A 16,322-nucleotide genomic window follows, 5' to 3' on the forward strand; every position below is an offset into this window, starting at 1 on the left:
GGGAAGGTGATCCCTTGGAGGCTGCCGGGATAGGGTTAAATCTGGTGTGTGGAGTCCATCCTCACAAAGAAATGGCTGTTTTGTCAGTGTAAACAGCCTGTGCAGTACCTGCATTGCTGAAGGGGGAAGCAGAAGAGGAGGAGGAGGAGGAGGAGGAGGAGGAGGAGGAGCAGCCGCTGGAGGAAATGCTGCCTCTTCCAGTGAAATTTTCGTCTCTCTAGCTAACCCCGGTCTGCCGCAGATCACCTCTGAATTCATGCATGTTGTATGTTAAGGTACGTCTGCATCTCTAATCTGAGAGGACACATGGTAGTAGGACCCGGTCACGTTGGCGGGATTAGCAGCTCAGCTGTTTGGACAGGACAGCTGAGATGAGATACACGTTATGTGTCAGTAGCACACAGTAATAAGACTAAAACATGATCCAAACAAAGATGTCTGTCTTGTTGCAGTGCAGGGGTTGTTAACTATAGGCAACAGTGATGACTGAATCCAGAATTTGGTTTTCATTGTTTGTTTGATTCAGCTGCACATGTTCCTCATTAAGGGCTCAGCAGACAGGATGCACTAAGGAGAAATGGATCATGTGTCTATTTTCTGCTTTTAAAGGAAACGTTTTATATCTCATAATATATGTAAATCTTCGGCATACGATGCTCCTCTCTCTCATGCGATGTGTACAGTGTGTGTGTGTGTGTGTGTGTGGGTTGGAGGTACATGTACCGAGGGTTTGGATGCAGTGGATATTTATGGAAGCTGTGTGTGCGGTAGCGTGTGTGGGTGTAAGTTAGATTTTGATGCCAAAACATTTCCTCACAGTGCACGTTACAGTTTGAGTGGTTATTATTCCTCTGCATTTTATCAAGTTTGTTATGCCACTTTCCTCCTGTGCCTTTGCTACCCACATCCTGCCCCAAAAACACCCACCACACGCCTGCTGGCACAATCAGCCGTGGTTTGACTGAAATTGAGCGTGAGGTGTGCCAAAACTAAAATGTTTGAATTTTTTCAGTAATTAATCAGTGCACAGAAGCAAATTGGAAATTATATTTAAGTAGTTTGGCTGCATTTAAAGGAACACTTCATTTGTATTCATGCTCCCTACAATAACCATTTACTTATCACATACTGTTTAACCTTTTTGTTTCAGTTTTAGGTTTTATTCTCCTCATCATATGACCAGCGTATCATCAATGCCCCAGCAGACCTCAACCCAAAGGGAAGACACCTGTGTCGACCATGAGATGCACTAGAGGCTGAGCGACACAACGACATCCACACACACAGAGATCAAAAATACATCCTTCCGTTGAAACTGTTACGCCTGACCATGGCTGTTACTGCAGCTAAGACAACTACAAGTTTTCTCTCTACAACTGCCACGACCACCGCAATCCCCTTCCTCTCGACGAGCAAGAGCGCCAGAGACAATGTCACCTCAAGAACGACATTAATGACTGTTACTATAACAACAAACGACACCAGCTTCAATGCCACGGCGTTTCCAGAGGCGGTGATCGAGGGCTCGGGAATGGGAATGGTGCTCGTACCCTTTGGCATCATCACTGTCATTGGCTTGGCCGTGGCAATTGTGAGGAATCATTTTAAATATTGTCTGTAAAATAACATTTGATTAAGTAGAAATTCATTTTTTTCTTACTTGTACTTGTATTGCGCTTTTCTAGTCTTCCGACCACTCAAAGAGCTTTAACACTACATGTAATCTAACTATTCACACCCATTCATACACTGATGGCACAGCCTTTGGAAGCAATTTGGGGTTAAGTGTCTTGCCCAAGGACACATCGACATGGACTAGAGAAGCCGGGGTAAACCGCCGATCTGCTGATTGAGGGACGACCCGCTCTACCTTCTGAGCCACAGTCGTCCACATTTGTGTATAATTGTCTTGACACATGTCATTGGTACTATATACTTGCATTCAGTCATTTCCTTTGTGCATGTTACTTCTATCAACAACACTGCTTGTTTGTCATTATATCTGTCTTTCTCCATCCTAGATGCTGTATATTCGGAAACGGAAGCGGTAAGTTTACAAAGACTTTTTTTGCTGATTCCACGGCCTTAGTTTACGACATGCCAATTGGTTTTAGTAATTTGATTATTTGCAGCACCACTAAAACGTAGTATCAACTAAGTCCTTCAGTATTAGGTTATTTTGTGGCTGTCTTGTAGAGGGGCCCTGTGTCAAAATCTAGTTTAATAAGCTTTATTATTTTAGTTTATACATGTTGCCACAGAAACACAATTTGTGTATTATTCCATCTGGTTGCACTAGTTGGAACTTGGAGATGTCAGTATATATACACACATTGGTGGAGGCTTTGTAGGGGTCAGCACCTTTTCGCCCATTTTTAACCTACTAGGTTAATCCGGCATTGCAATGAGGTATACTTTCTCCTCACTTAAACCGGGTAGATAATCTTGAGAGACTTGTAAGAGTATACTAGATTTAAAAACAATTATCCAACCCAAAAACCCAGTCCAGTGTTGCCAAATCATTTTTAATGAAAGTAGCCCGCAGCACTAGCTCCAAGAGTTGCTAAATCTAGCGAGAAATCGAATGAGAAATCGAGCGAGAAATCTCGTTAGAAGATTACCAACACTAGATTTAAATGCTGACTGGTCTTCATCTTTATACTCTTGTCATACAGGTTGGAGAAGCTGAGGCACCAGCTCATGCCCATGTACAACTTTGACCCGGCTGAAGAACAAGATGACCTGCTGGAACAGGAACTACTGGACCACGGCCGGGAAGGCAGCCTCACAGGTCCCAATGCCAAGGTAAAGTTCTCACAGGAACCACTGAAGCTGTTTGACAACATGCCTTAACTAGAATGAAAGCGCTCCCATTCAGACGTGGTGAATGGATTGATGACCACAAAAGCCATGATAACTATATTTTAATGGCGTATACAATTTTTACCATGATCAATAACAAAACACACATTTTTTATCTATATTTGTGGTACATCAAAGCAATTATTTTGGCTCGTGTTAGCTGTAGATTTAATAATGTCCACTGTATATTTTACATGTTATTATTTTTTGATAAATTCTCAATTTCTGCCATTTACTGATGATCAGCTTATTTTGTACAATTTATAGCGGTGAATTTGAAACTGTTGAAATTTGTTTGTTTTTTGTCATAATTTATCTTTACTTCCTTTGATTTCTTTTAAGTTGTAACAATGGCATAATGGTAAAAGGCAAACATGGTAAAGTATCACCTGTGTGTCTTTTGAACCATCTCTCATCCTCATTCTATCATTATTTCAGTATCTCAAACTAATGTTGTGTAATGTTTATTGTTTCTCATTTTATATGAACTAATCTATGTTAAAGTATATGCTAATAGAGGACACACACCATCACATTCAGTCGTAACCTTTAAACATGCATCCATATTATCTTTCATCCTTTCCTTTGTGCTCCCTCAACTTAATACTTTGATCGTCAAATATTCCAGGGGCCACATGCACTCAAAAAGTATGCAAAACACCACTTTTTGTGATATTTTTTAAATAATCAAATCAATCCATTCATGAGTTTAATACACACGTTGAAGACTTCTAGTGGTACAATTGGAGTGATATGTTGAGAAGTACTGATAAGTGCTGTTTTATTTGTTTTATTTATTATTTGTTGTTTTTTTGTTCAGTAGCCAAAGTTTCATAACATGAACGTAAGCTCACAATCTAATTAGCCCACTTATTAGCTTTTTCCATAGCTTTCAATTCCATCTCACACATGGCAACTAAACCAAACTGAGCGAATGTCATTCCTTAAAAAAGTACATGAAATGTTCGCATACTCTTTGGTTTTATATGTGGCCTCTGGTCCGAACACATTTTCTCTGGTTTCAGTTATCAGTCATACTTTACATCCTCAAATATTAAGTTGATTCAGCTGTTTTGATGGTCCTAAAATGAATAAAAAGGGGACAAATAGCAGTCAATACTATTTCTTACAATCCGAGGCTGGAGACCCCGTTTGATCTTAATGTCACTAACAGTTGTATCTCCTCTGCAGACTCTCACAACCTCCCAGGGGACCACGCAGAGGCCCAGTCGCCTGGTCTTCACAGATGTAGCCAAAGCTCTCAATGCTTAACAGCTCTCTTCTATTAGTTCAATCATCCAGAAACAGACTGTCTCCGAGGAAGGAAAACAAAGGGAAAACTGGACTGGTTCTGGCAACAACTGGAGCTTTGGTGAAAGTTTTCATCACTACGACACAGTACGTGAAATGCCCGTGGTTTTCAAAAGAAGAAAAAAAGCGTAGGTTGCATGTATGATGAGGGAGCATAATGGGAAGCATCATGTATGATCTTGCACTGTTGTCATTTGGAGCACAAATGGAGTGTGATGCACTTTTCTTGAATCATGTTGTGTCATTAGTGTTACAATTGTTGGTAGCTTGTCAGTGAAGTTCTTCTGAGCTTCAATATCTACTTCCATGTTTGATAAAAGAGAAGTGTAAATTTGTGTTATACTGATTTTGTGGTCTTTTGTCTCTGACAAGCTTGAACTCTGGATGTGTCACCATCCTTAAGTGAACTGTCCCTCTCCATTTTGTTTCTTCTTTATTGAGCAATGAAGGATTGTTTCCGTCTGTATACATTAAAACTATTTAAACCAATTTGATAAAAAGGGTTTTGTTGTACAAATCTATAACAAAGGAGTCGATAGGTGTGATATTTTATTGATGAGCGATAAAGAAGCAGAATAACACAAATCACATGGTAAAGAATCATAAAATATATATCACAGGTTTGTGAGTTGTATTAATGAAGTGGATGAGGATCAATAACATAACTACAAAAGTGTGTTAAAAGTAAGGCATAGAAGATTATTTCTCAAGTTACACTTCAACATTTCAATAGTTGAAAATGGATCAAGTACTGTATGTAACTATATCACCATCAGTAAGATCACAGACCAACGTTGTCCCAGTATAGAGAGTAAATATCCAGACACAGTGTGTGTAAAATAATAAACATTGACCAAGCTGTAGTTAAATTAAGAGGCACCCTTCAGGCTGACTCTCATTCATTATGGTGACATGAATGGAGTGAGATGAGATGAGTGGACTACAACAGTAACAGTTTGACAGTTATTTCAAGATTTCATGATCCACATCGCCTGCAGGTCTGATGGAAAAGATCAGATAAATCCAAACATTTCCTCAGATGTGTCCCAGGCGTGTTAGTTTTCAGAGGTAGTCCGGAGGGCAAAACAAGTAACGTCAATGCAGTTGAACATGAAAACATGTCTGCCTGTAAATGAATTAAACTCCTCTGGCAGCAATTTAGTCAACAAGCTGAAATACATGAAAGTACTGGGATACAACTCATCATCAGTGATAAAATAAGCAGGTTTTAGGAGAAGGAAAGACTTGATATATACAGCAAATTATGGGTGATATTCAGGTCATGTAATAAACAATTAGTAAGTAATATGCAGTTCATGTTGGATAAATGTCTTCCACGTGATGACTCAGGGACAGAATCTGAGGAAGTTGAAGTATTTGCAATAGGCTGTCTTGTTTTGTAAAAAAACTCTTTGTTTAAAAAAATGAATTCTTCCAAAACACCAATTTTATTCTGTTGGTAAATGAGTACAGAGTTGTGATGAGTCATTACAGATAAAATGAACTAGTTTTTTTAATGAGATAACTTTTTAAGTGTGGGGTTTTTACACTTAGCCTCTTGTGGTATCTAATCATTCAGATTGTTTTGTGGTAATTTGGGTGAACTGAACTCCTTTATTAAAGCAAGACTAGGTAACTGTTGAAAGAAGAACAACAAATGAATAGTTGAAGTAATAAGCAATAAAACACACCCTCAATTCAACATCAGGGTTTTCTTTTGCCAGTCTCACTTGACAGATGTTACTAATAAACAATGTAAGTCAGTTTGCTCACTTAATAACTCATTTCTTAATACTTCTATGACACTATTTTTGCATTTACCATTCATCCATTACTGTCACATTGTGGCCACAGTGGTCGCTTGTAGTCTTACTTTTAATGTAAAATCGGAAAGGAAGGAGCAAGTTGGGTCTTTTTTTCTCTCATAAATTGCTAAAACAGAAACAACTTTACAGTGTTAAGTATTAACAACTTCTCCACAATTCATTTGGCAATTTTCATACAAGGTAACTGCGGTGCTGTTGTTTTGTTGTTTCCCATAACTGTCATGTATTTCAGCACAGTGTGGTTATTTGCTGCCCTTTCCAATCACACGTATTAAGAGTGTCACACAAACAATTTACAGTGTAAGAATGAGAAAATACATGATGTAGTAAAAATGAGAAAGGACTAACAGACCCCCCCCCCCCCCCCCCCAAAACAAAGTATTTCATAAGGAACTACACCTTAAAAAGCTTAAGTTGTTGTAAACTATTGGCTGCATTTTATTTCCCAGGAGAACAAACCAAGCCTTAATTCAGCTTTTAACAAATACAGTTTTAACAAAAAAGAAACGAGATTTATTTGCTCTCAGATGGTAAAATCCTCTGCGGGAGTGTGCTCCTGTGTGTTGGTATGTAGGCCTGAAAACGTGCCTGTCTGTGTTGTATACCTGCACATGAACCGTTGTGTGTGTGTGTGTGTGTGTGTGTGTGTGTGTGTGTGTGTGTGTGTGTGTGTGTGTGTGAATAGTGAGTGTGTATGTCATTACTGCTGAAGGAGTGGAGAGTTAGTTCGTTGGAGATCTTTTGTGTTACTGAGGTAGTATGAGAGATTAAGAAATTGAGGGCAACTGAGGTTTAAATGAGGTCTTTGTGTCAAGGCATACTGGTAATGTCAAATACAGATCAGAAATGCACAACAAACACGGCACAATAATTATTACTGAGTAGAATGACAACATGTTCCTGAATAGTTTTGTACCTGAGGTTTCAATATGGTGTAAAAGCATTGTAATAGTAAAATCCTGAGTGTGGTAAAATGACGTTTCAACAAAGTATGTATGAGGAGTTTCTTTCCAAAAATGAGATATCCATTCAAACCTTTGGGTGCATTTTTTTCTTGCTGCTGGTTGGAAGGAAAACAAATCATTGAGATTATTAATCTAAACTGAACTCTTGCTTACATTGACAATTGAGCTAATGTTTCCACTTGAATTGGATATTTCATTTTGGAATAAAACCTTTCACGTCTACTTTCATAATAATGACTTCAGCACACCATGTTAATTAATATTGTAACATTGCTAAAAATGTCACCGTCTTGCTCCCATTTCATATGAGGATTGATGACACTTTATGACTGTATTTAGAAACATGTTTTAATAAAACGGTTCAGGTTGGTTCCTTTTTTGTTTAAAACCCCCTCTCATTTCAACCCGCAAGCCCGTCCCCTCTCCACACAACCACAAAACACACACACAGACACACAGACACACACACACACACACACACACACACACACACACACACACACACACACACTGAGAGGTTCAGGAAAGCAGGCATCCTTGAAGTAGTAGGTGAGCATTTTAGCAAATACACTGAGTTAGATGAGAAGATTGATACAACGAACAATGCGAACATTAGCATAAAGACTGGAAACTCAAAAGGCATATGAACTCCGTCAACAAAAAATGAAAAAAAGGTCTTATTAAAAAAAAAAGGTTTGATCCGTACACTTTGATTTGTGTACGGTTCAAACAAATGAGATATAACCTGTTAATTACAGAGCTTTAGAGATGCTGGTAGTTCGATTTTGTAACCTTTGGATAACGCCAAGATAGCTATTTCCAGTCTTTATGCTAAGCTAAGCTAACCAGCTGCTGACAGTAGCTAGATTGACTTGTATCAATCTTCTCATGAAACTCTCTGGCTGGAAAGTGAATAGATGTATTTCCCAAAATGTCAAACTATTCCCTCACCAAAAGCCATGTTCAAAGATCGAATTCCTTGATGTAAAACAGAGTTTGTTCACCAAACTCTTAGCGTGAACCAATAAAACCAGGGTACAGTACCAGATAGAGAGAAGAAACCACTGTCTGCAATGATCTGTGTGTGTGTGTGTTCCTGAATCCCCATCACAGATAGGAGTCAGACAGTACCGCTGTTTGTTGGAGGCCAAACCTTGAGGTAGGTAGAGAGGCATCCTATCTACTCCCCTTCCTCCTGTGCTGGAACCTGAGATGTCGAGGGCTCAAACGCCGAGGGACCCTCCTCAGCGTCTTCTGAAGAGTCCTGGAACAGCAAGAGACCAAAAAAAAAAACACTCTCACTTTGTCTGTTATTGTCGCTATCTAGTGACTCATTACGCACAGGCTAATGAGTCACTACTAAAAAAAGCACAAGAGAACAAGAATGGGTGTTACAAATTCATTGAGTGATTGCGTGCAGGGAAGTAGGTCCAGTTGTCAGACCTAGAAATGTGAGGAAGACGACAGTTATGTCAGGAAACCAAGAAGACAGAGGAAGAGAACAGTTAGATCAGGTTTCCCCTCTCTACATTGACTCATTCTTCCCCTTTGCGTGCGTGCGTCTGAGAAAGGGAGTCTGTCTCAACGGTTTCAGTTCTTGAAGCATCTTTGACAAACTGCTCTCAGAGGAGGGGATGCGATAAGGCAGACGAGGGGCATCAAGAGAACTGCCCGCCTCGGTGACAACTGTTGTGCAATGTTTTCTGTTTGAAAAATGAACACGGTGGCTACAAGAACCAAAGTTTCTCAGAAACACAGCGTACATTCACCAAAACGGGATGTTTCGAAAGGATGTTTGGAGGTGTATCTGGGGAATTCAGCACTGCCATCTGTGCATTACCAAGAACTCGTCATATCCTCATGAAGTCAATTCATGTAAAGCACAAGGAATACGCGCATCGGTTGCTTCGCTACTTACGTCAAGTGTGCCAAAGCAACGGCACTTTCAGCACTTTAATATTTGTCTGATAATAGATAGTGCACCAGGATTCTCACAGGTAGAAAGATGCAATATGCTTTTGTTGGATCTCATCATCCTCTCTCTCTCCATGAGTCTTGTCTTATTAGAAACACCTCTGCATCACTGTTAGATAGATATATCTAATAACTGAATCTATAAAGTATAGAAAAGTCAGAAGAACGTGGTTTGTAGGCTGCAGCATCACTATAATGGGTTCAAAGGGCTTTTGAATGTGGTTTAGGTTCGCTGAACACAAGCTATGGGCTTGGGCATAAGATAATCATGAATAGTTAAATGAGATCGGCTCTGCTTTTCCCTCATCACAAATGTGACTGATCTTAGTCAAAAAGTAAAACGTGTGACACAAACTGAGATTTCTGTTCAACTGAAGCAGAGCTTGCATCTCTCCTATTTACTATCACGAACTATCAAAGTGACTAAAGCTTCGGTTTCAATGATAACTAATAACTGATTAGTGTCTAATTTAAAAAGAAAAACGATTTGTGTGTGTATTTGTGTGGATGTACTTAGAGGCTCTGAGGATGTAATGCTTTTAAAGATTTAAAGATTCTGCAACAAGTCCTCTGCTCAGTTTGTTTGAAATAGGGTCTTATAACAAATGTTCTATAATCATTTAACAAACTAAATCACAATACATGTTGAGTTAAGGGAACCTGTGGCTTAAAGTGCTACGTCAAAGCAAAACTCAACCACCTTACAGCCTTTTAAAGATTTTGTTTTCCTCACCTGTTGCTCTTCAGCTACTTGAACTACTTTCTGAGGCTGTGGAAAGAGAGGAAACAGAATTAGTGAAACATGAAGCTAAAGGTGCCCTCGAGGACTGTACAGCTCCAGGAGACACCTTGCAGGCTTTGGACACCGTTAAGTCTCTAACTGTCAACGATTGCTCCATACCCATTTCCTTGGTCGCCCACGAGGTCGTCTCTCCCCAACGGGCTCTTCTTTCTGACAAAGAACAGATGAAATGTTAAGGGGAGGTTTCACATTTAAACAGTCCCTTCGTTCTAATCTCTAACTAAGATTGCGGACATTAACATTTTCATTTGTCGTTTTTGAGACTTTGGCAGCAGAACGAACAGCACTGCAACAAAACTACATTCTTAGTGATTAACAAGGACATAAACAATCCTTTCTCTCAGGTAAATCATTCCTTGAAATTACATGGTGTGCAAGGACGGCAGAGCTGTACATTCAACTAAATACTGCAAATGCATCAGTGTTTACAGTGTTTCTATCTGAATAAAAATGGGGATAATTTTAAACCACTAAATTGTAAAATATCAACATCTAAGTACACATATGTATGGCATATTTTGATTTTATACCTGACTCTTAAATCTTCCCAAATGTGAACAGACAACCAATTAATTTGTGTGAACTTGTGTTCATTGACTAATTACAGGCTCATAGACATGTGTTGCTCTGCTTTGATGTAACCAGTTGAACAAGTTCAGTTGCCACATAAGAATTGTTTTTTTTTTAGAAATTGTGGGAAAAGCACTCTTTGAGCACAACAAAAAATAATAATAAGTGATTTTCCCTCAATGTTTTGTAAAAAGACTTGTTGCTTCACGGTGATCTACAAATGCACAAATGCACAGGCAAACTGGAAAACCGCCAGCAGGGGCAGTACAACAATCTTTCCTCCTGATAAAACATGCCTCTGAAAATTCTCAAACTTAAACTTTAAGAGAAGATTTAGCAAAACTACAATGGGTATCTTTATATTTTTGTATACTAACAAATTCTAAATCAACAATGCAAATGGGAATGTTGCGGATAATGATATAGCTGTTTTATATTGTCCTACAAAAGACATAAACTCAAGAGGTACTACATGGAAAACTCTTAGATGCACTGGCACGTCTAATGCAGATGCACAGAACAGATAAACCCATTAAGATCATATATACAGTATGTCATTCACACATAGACATATGTCTGTTGCTGGTTTATTTTTTCTGGAGTCATAGAGATAAGGGTTGTTTCGACTAAATTGCGAAGTCCCAGATATGATTATTTCTTTCTTACAATATTTGCAATAAATTCACAACAAATATTGTGATTTACCATATATATATATATATATATATATGTATATGTAGATTGTATTACTATAGTGCAACAAGGCACTGTTACAATACAGAAATGTAATTTTAAATATAGATACATTTATCAACATCTCAGATACTCTGAACAGATTCAACCTTCAGTGCAGTTTTGGGGCCTTTGTTCTTGCTGCCTTTTGGTCGTCCTCTCGGTCTCTTTGGAGTCGGTGGTCCAACAGGTTCCTGTAGAGAGACATCACATGTAGCGCCATAACTAACCAGTGGAAAACATGTCTTTGCATGAACAGCCAGGAGACATAGACAACGCAACAAATAGCTTTGTTTTTCAGAATTACTTTGACATTCTTTATTTAGATACTTCTTGATTTGAGGTCCAAGAGAGAGCTGATCAAATTGATGTCTTAAAGAAGGAAGCCCTACCTGCAGCTGTTTCCGTGGCCGACCTCTGCCCCGGCGCTGAGGCTCAGGAGGTGACTGGGCAGGGCTCAGCTCGGGAGACGGCTCTTTGGTCCCACTGTTACTCATGCCTGTGTCTGTCCACCTGCTTCAAAGAGTGTGGGCATCAAAACCTGGAGGAGCGGCCTCAAGGGCTTAAAGAGGAGAAGACTTGAGTATCAGGAGCTGCAGATGGGAGCAAAGAAAAGTGGCAAAAATCAGCTTTGAAGAATTTAGCATAATCAGTTGTAATATACCACTTTAAATCTTTTTCTTCTTCTTCTTGCAGAAGTACCACAGTGAGTTTCAATCAGTGGTTCATATAATTGAAAGGAAAATTCAGAATCACACAGGATCCTTTTCCACTAGCGAGCGTGGGAACTGCTTATACATAAGCCTTGGCACCAGGTTCATCGAAACACAGACAGGGGTCTGGCAGACGCAGGGAAACATGAGAGTGGTGTCCAGCGACTAAAAGTAGCACAGATATTCACAACTCAATCTACCATCCAAAACCTGCATCTGCTCTACGCTGCCTTACCATCTGCCCTCTGTCAGGTACTTCTTAATGAGTTTGTGCATGTTGTAGGTGTTCTGCTGCAACTTTTACTCTGAAACTTGTTTCAAACTGAGACACACACAAAACATGCAAAATGTTAATGGAAATAATCACTTCAACATGATAAACTATTTACAAATCTGAGCTTGCGGCCTTTAGTGAACTTTAGAGCTGCAAAGATAAGTTGATTCATTGATTAGTCAACAGTCAGAAAATGTATCTGTAACTATTTTGATAATTAATTGATCATACATACGTTTTTGAGCAAAAATTTCAAATTTGTCCATTTTGAGGATACGCAGCTTTTTATGTCTTATGTGACAGATAACTGAATAGATAGAGGTTTTGGACTGTAAGTCACAAAAACAAGTTCATCTGAAGACATCATCTTGGGCTTTAGGAAATTGTGATAGAGTTGAGTAATTACTCAAGCAAATTTGTCATTCATTTCTATTGATACATTTCTAGTCAATAGAATGTCAGAAAATAGTGAAAAATGCCCCAAACAAGTTCCCAGAGCCCATGGTGACATCTTCAAACTGATCGTGTTGTCCGACCAACACCCTAAAACCACAAGATATTCAGTTTACTATCACTATCATGGGCGATGAGTCATTATGATAATTTACTGTCTTTCAATGGAACCGTATTGTGATGAACTCCTTTATTGAGACATCATGAAACACAAATACATCGTCTAAATTGACAATAAACAAGCACATTCTAACTCAAATTCGTCAGACAATCTTAATTGATAAGAATTCTGCTATAATATCGCATAATTTCAGTTAAAACTTTAGTTAATTTTGCTCTAAAGTTCTTAATTAAATGAGAAAATACTCAGTGCATTTTGTCATGTATTTAATTCACACAGAAGTATACAAAATAGTCTTTACCATGTGGGTTTTTCATATGGATTAATAATTTATTGAATTACCAGAAAACATAAGGAGATAGGAAATTACATCGGGGTAGAAGACGTTGGTCATATCGTAGCAAATCGTTACATTTGAGAATCAGAGGAGGAAAATGAATGGAACCATAATCAAAACAGTAGTCCGATTAATATCACCCTGTGTTACTGTAAACAATGTATCATTTTGTAACCTACACATTATAGCTATGGCTACTTCCGAAAAAAGTAATACCCTATATTATTCACTTTTTTATTAATTTCGTAAACTAAAAATGTCAACTTTAAACTGGCTGTTGGTAATGCCCCAAGGTGGTCGTTCACCACAGCTCTGTGTGGAATGTGCCAAACACTAATTGCCAACACAGCCTATCAAAACGGCCGCACTGAAGAAGGAAGTCAGAGCCATTTGAGAAATGTATGCTCGTTGAAACGATTTAAAAGCAAACGAGGCGCACGGCGTCGTTTCGTTTCGCTAATAAACTGATTTCGGAGCAACACAACAAGCGTCCTCGCTTCTTTTGCAGCGGCGGACCGTCCGCTTAAACGAGTTTGTCTTTGGCAGTCAAGTACTGGGACTGAATGTACTTTTTTTTTTTGCATATGGGCGGCAATTGCAACCATAAAAAAAACCACATTATTTTACAGTCTTTAAAGAAGGTGCGTGAAGCGCTCCTGCTGCAAAGGCCGTGAGTTCAAACCTTCCTGACTTTGGGGTTGAGTAACGTATGTAAAACACCAAAACAACAGTCGAAGCCAACGGTGTTTTAAAGCGTAAAGTCGGCGCTCGCTATACAACGTCCCCCTGCTCCCATCACTTGCGCAATCGATCTTAAATGTGTTGGTTTTTCGCAGTGATAGCAGGTCCGCCGAAGCATATGAACCGAAGAGCTGCAAAAACTTTACCAAGCAGGACAAAGGCGAAGAACACAGGTGCAAAAGATCTCCATTGCAACCAGCCATGAACATACACACTCCCATAGCGTACATACATACATTCAGGCTCTGGGCTCCGTGTTTCAGGCTGGGTGCTCCTGTTCATGCAGGCAGCGCCAAATGCAACAATGAGAGCGGAGAGAGTTGAACTTACCTTGAGACGGTTTTGTAGTTTTACCTGGAAGTTCTCACAGTCAGCTCACTTTGTGCTCCTGCACAACTATGAAAATCTTAGCGTATCGACAGTCTCATTGGTCGGATTGAAAGGGTAAACTCTCCCTCTCTCTCTCTCTCTCTCTCTCTCTCTCTCCCTCTCTCTCTCGCGCTCTCTCTCTCTCTCTCTCGCTCTCGCTCTCGCTCTCTCTCTCCTCCTCTAATCGGAAATGTGTGTGATCCCCCCCAGACGTCCAGTCACGAATACCCCAGTTGCAGTATAATTGGGGGGGTTGTAGCTGAGCAGTATGCATTGCATACTTTCTCTATTAAAGCATGTTTCAAGAGGGAACGAGGGTAGGAGGGTTGAAACAGAGGACCCCGCCCCGAAAAGCTCACCGGGACCACCCACTCGAGAGAAGGAAAGGGAGAGAGACGGGCATCAGACGGGAGGGTAGAGTCTGGTTCCGGGGTTCCCAAAGTGGGATCCGGGGGCTGGGAAGTTCCCCACAGACGAGAGAAATAGGTTTAGTAGAAATTCTGGTGAGATCAGTCTGTCTAGACAGTTTCGAGCAGAAGTTTCATTCTCTCTCTCTCTCCCCACCCACAGTGTGAGAGATATCACTCTGTAAGTCATAACAAAGGACAGACATTTGGGGTTTCTAAGAAGAAAGTCTGCGGGATGAGCGTTTGCTTTTGGGGAGGAATTGACCCCAGTTTGGTTCATTTAATCACGCACTGCACGCAAACATACATTAGAAGTGAGTAGTAAAAGAACAACATTTCCCTTTTAAGTTTCTTACCTAGAACATGTAGCTAAAGTGTTTTTATTAGACACTCTAGTTCTTTATTCCTCTAATCTTATCTTGAGTTATTCTCTCTTTATTTTATGAAATAAAAACTGGAAAATCTCATCCTCCCTGGGTGGACATGTAGTATTTTTGGAAAGAAATATTCCCATCGTAGTTTATGTTGAATATTTTTGTGAAGGTTTAAAAATCTCTCTTTTTTTTTTAACGTGCCTTCGTGATTTTCAAGAGGTAACTTTGTAAATTTGCACAAACTGATAAACACAGACCGACATGATTGAACCACAGTGAATACACATTCCAGGGGCGGCTGCATGGAGTCATGTAAGGTGAGCGTGCTGGCATGAGACCAAAATATAAAGCTTTAAGTTACAAAGATAAAGCACAGGGCTCCATTTTAATTCTTTATAGTTTAGGTTAAATGATGTTATTCAGATGTTTACTGATTAAATACCCTTTGAAATCTGACTATTCCATTAAAAACTAAAAAAAATGTTGAATTCAAACATACAAAATGTTTATGTCATTCACCCTAAAAGGCATAAAACGAAATAAATAAAGAAACTGTTGGCATAATTCTGTGGAAGCATTTATTTAAAATGTATTCAGGTTTCCCAGAAGCTTTAACAGTTGGTGAGAACTGCTGTCATATTTGAATCTCATTAGTCATCCACTATTAATATTACTAAATGAAAGTGAACAGAATGATGATGAAATCATAACTGTCAACCTGCCATTTCCAAATGCTGTGGATAATTGGCATCATTAGTTAAAGGGAACATCGTCTACACCTCATTCCTAATAGTTCTCCTAACGATGAAATGTCAGTATCTTCTGAATTTTTCCTGAAAAGTAAAAAAAATGTGAAAATTTCTAAGCGACAGAAAACAGACAGATAGAATGGGGGATAAGGCAGAGGGGGGAGGGTTAGCATGCGAGAGAATTGTGTGCGTGTATATGTGTGAGTTCAGTGGTCCTCTGCAGGCTGGTGTGTCTGAGATTCGGTCGGACTCTGATCTTGAGGTTTATTTAAGCTGAATTCCGTGGGCTCATCAGGACCGGGTTACAAAAATCCTCCTATAGAACTAGAAAGAATGTGCAGCGCATACAGTTCTGCATAAGGCACAAAGGCATGTCTTTAGAGGTGGGGGCAGGCATCAAAAGACAGGCAGAGGAGGGATTTCTTTAGAGGCTGGGGGCAAAGAAGGTATTTTGGAGCTCCATTCAATGCCAGGGAGAGGACGGGAGGCGTACAGTTTTGTGGTAAAGGGTGCATTTCCAGGGGATGTTAGGAACTTAAAATGTGTGCTGTAAACCACCCACACCTCCCCTGTTATTGATAGTTCTTCTCTGAACCTGTGGGGCTACAATTAGATGTTGCCCCTGCATCCCTTTTATTTCTTCGAGAATAAATAACAAAACATTTCCAACGCTTAACCTTAAGTCCAAATGTTTAGCATTTATAAGAAGTATATCATTTGATAAATGGTTTGTAACACACTA

The 16,322-nt window shown here is 39.5% G+C and overlaps 2 protein-coding genes across 2 annotated transcripts; one reads left to right on the forward strand and one right to left on the reverse strand.

The window, feature by feature from the left end:
- The first annotated feature begins 174 nt into the window (after positions 1-174).
- cunh3orf18 (chromosome unknown C3orf18 homolog) lies at positions 175-5,267 on the forward strand. The gene is made up of 5 exons (XM_076110701.1): positions 175-275; positions 1,151-1,591; positions 2,022-2,047; positions 2,676-2,805; positions 4,054-5,267. Exons 2-5 carry the CDS (start codon positions 1,331-1,333, stop codon positions 4,132-4,134), a joined length of 498 nt encoding a protein of 165 aa, XP_075966816.1. The 5' UTR covers positions 175-275; positions 1,151-1,330; the 3' UTR covers positions 4,135-5,267.
- Positions 5,268-6,430: 1,163 nt separating this feature from the next.
- Positions 6,431-14,059, reverse strand: LOC142970618 (uncharacterized). Its single transcript, XM_076110953.1, has 6 exons — positions 14,012-14,059; positions 11,435-11,635; positions 11,153-11,236; positions 9,840-9,890; positions 9,672-9,707; positions 6,431-8,228 (listed from the first exon to the last, which is right to left on the reverse strand). The coding sequence occupies exons 2-6, from the start codon at positions 11,537-11,539 to the stop codon at positions 8,145-8,147; spliced, it is 360 nt and encodes a 119-aa protein (XP_075967068.1). The 5' UTR covers positions 11,540-11,635; positions 14,012-14,059; the 3' UTR covers positions 6,431-8,144.
- Between the last annotated feature and the right edge of the window lie 2,263 nt (positions 14,060-16,322).

This window comes from Anarhichas minor, unplaced genomic scaffold (genome assembly GCF_050575085.1).
Source record: "Anarhichas minor isolate MPS153535 unplaced genomic scaffold, ASM5057508v1 ptg000043l, whole genome shotgun sequence".
In the NCBI taxonomy this organism is placed as follows: Eukaryota; Metazoa; Chordata; class Actinopteri; order Perciformes; family Anarhichadidae; genus Anarhichas; species Anarhichas minor.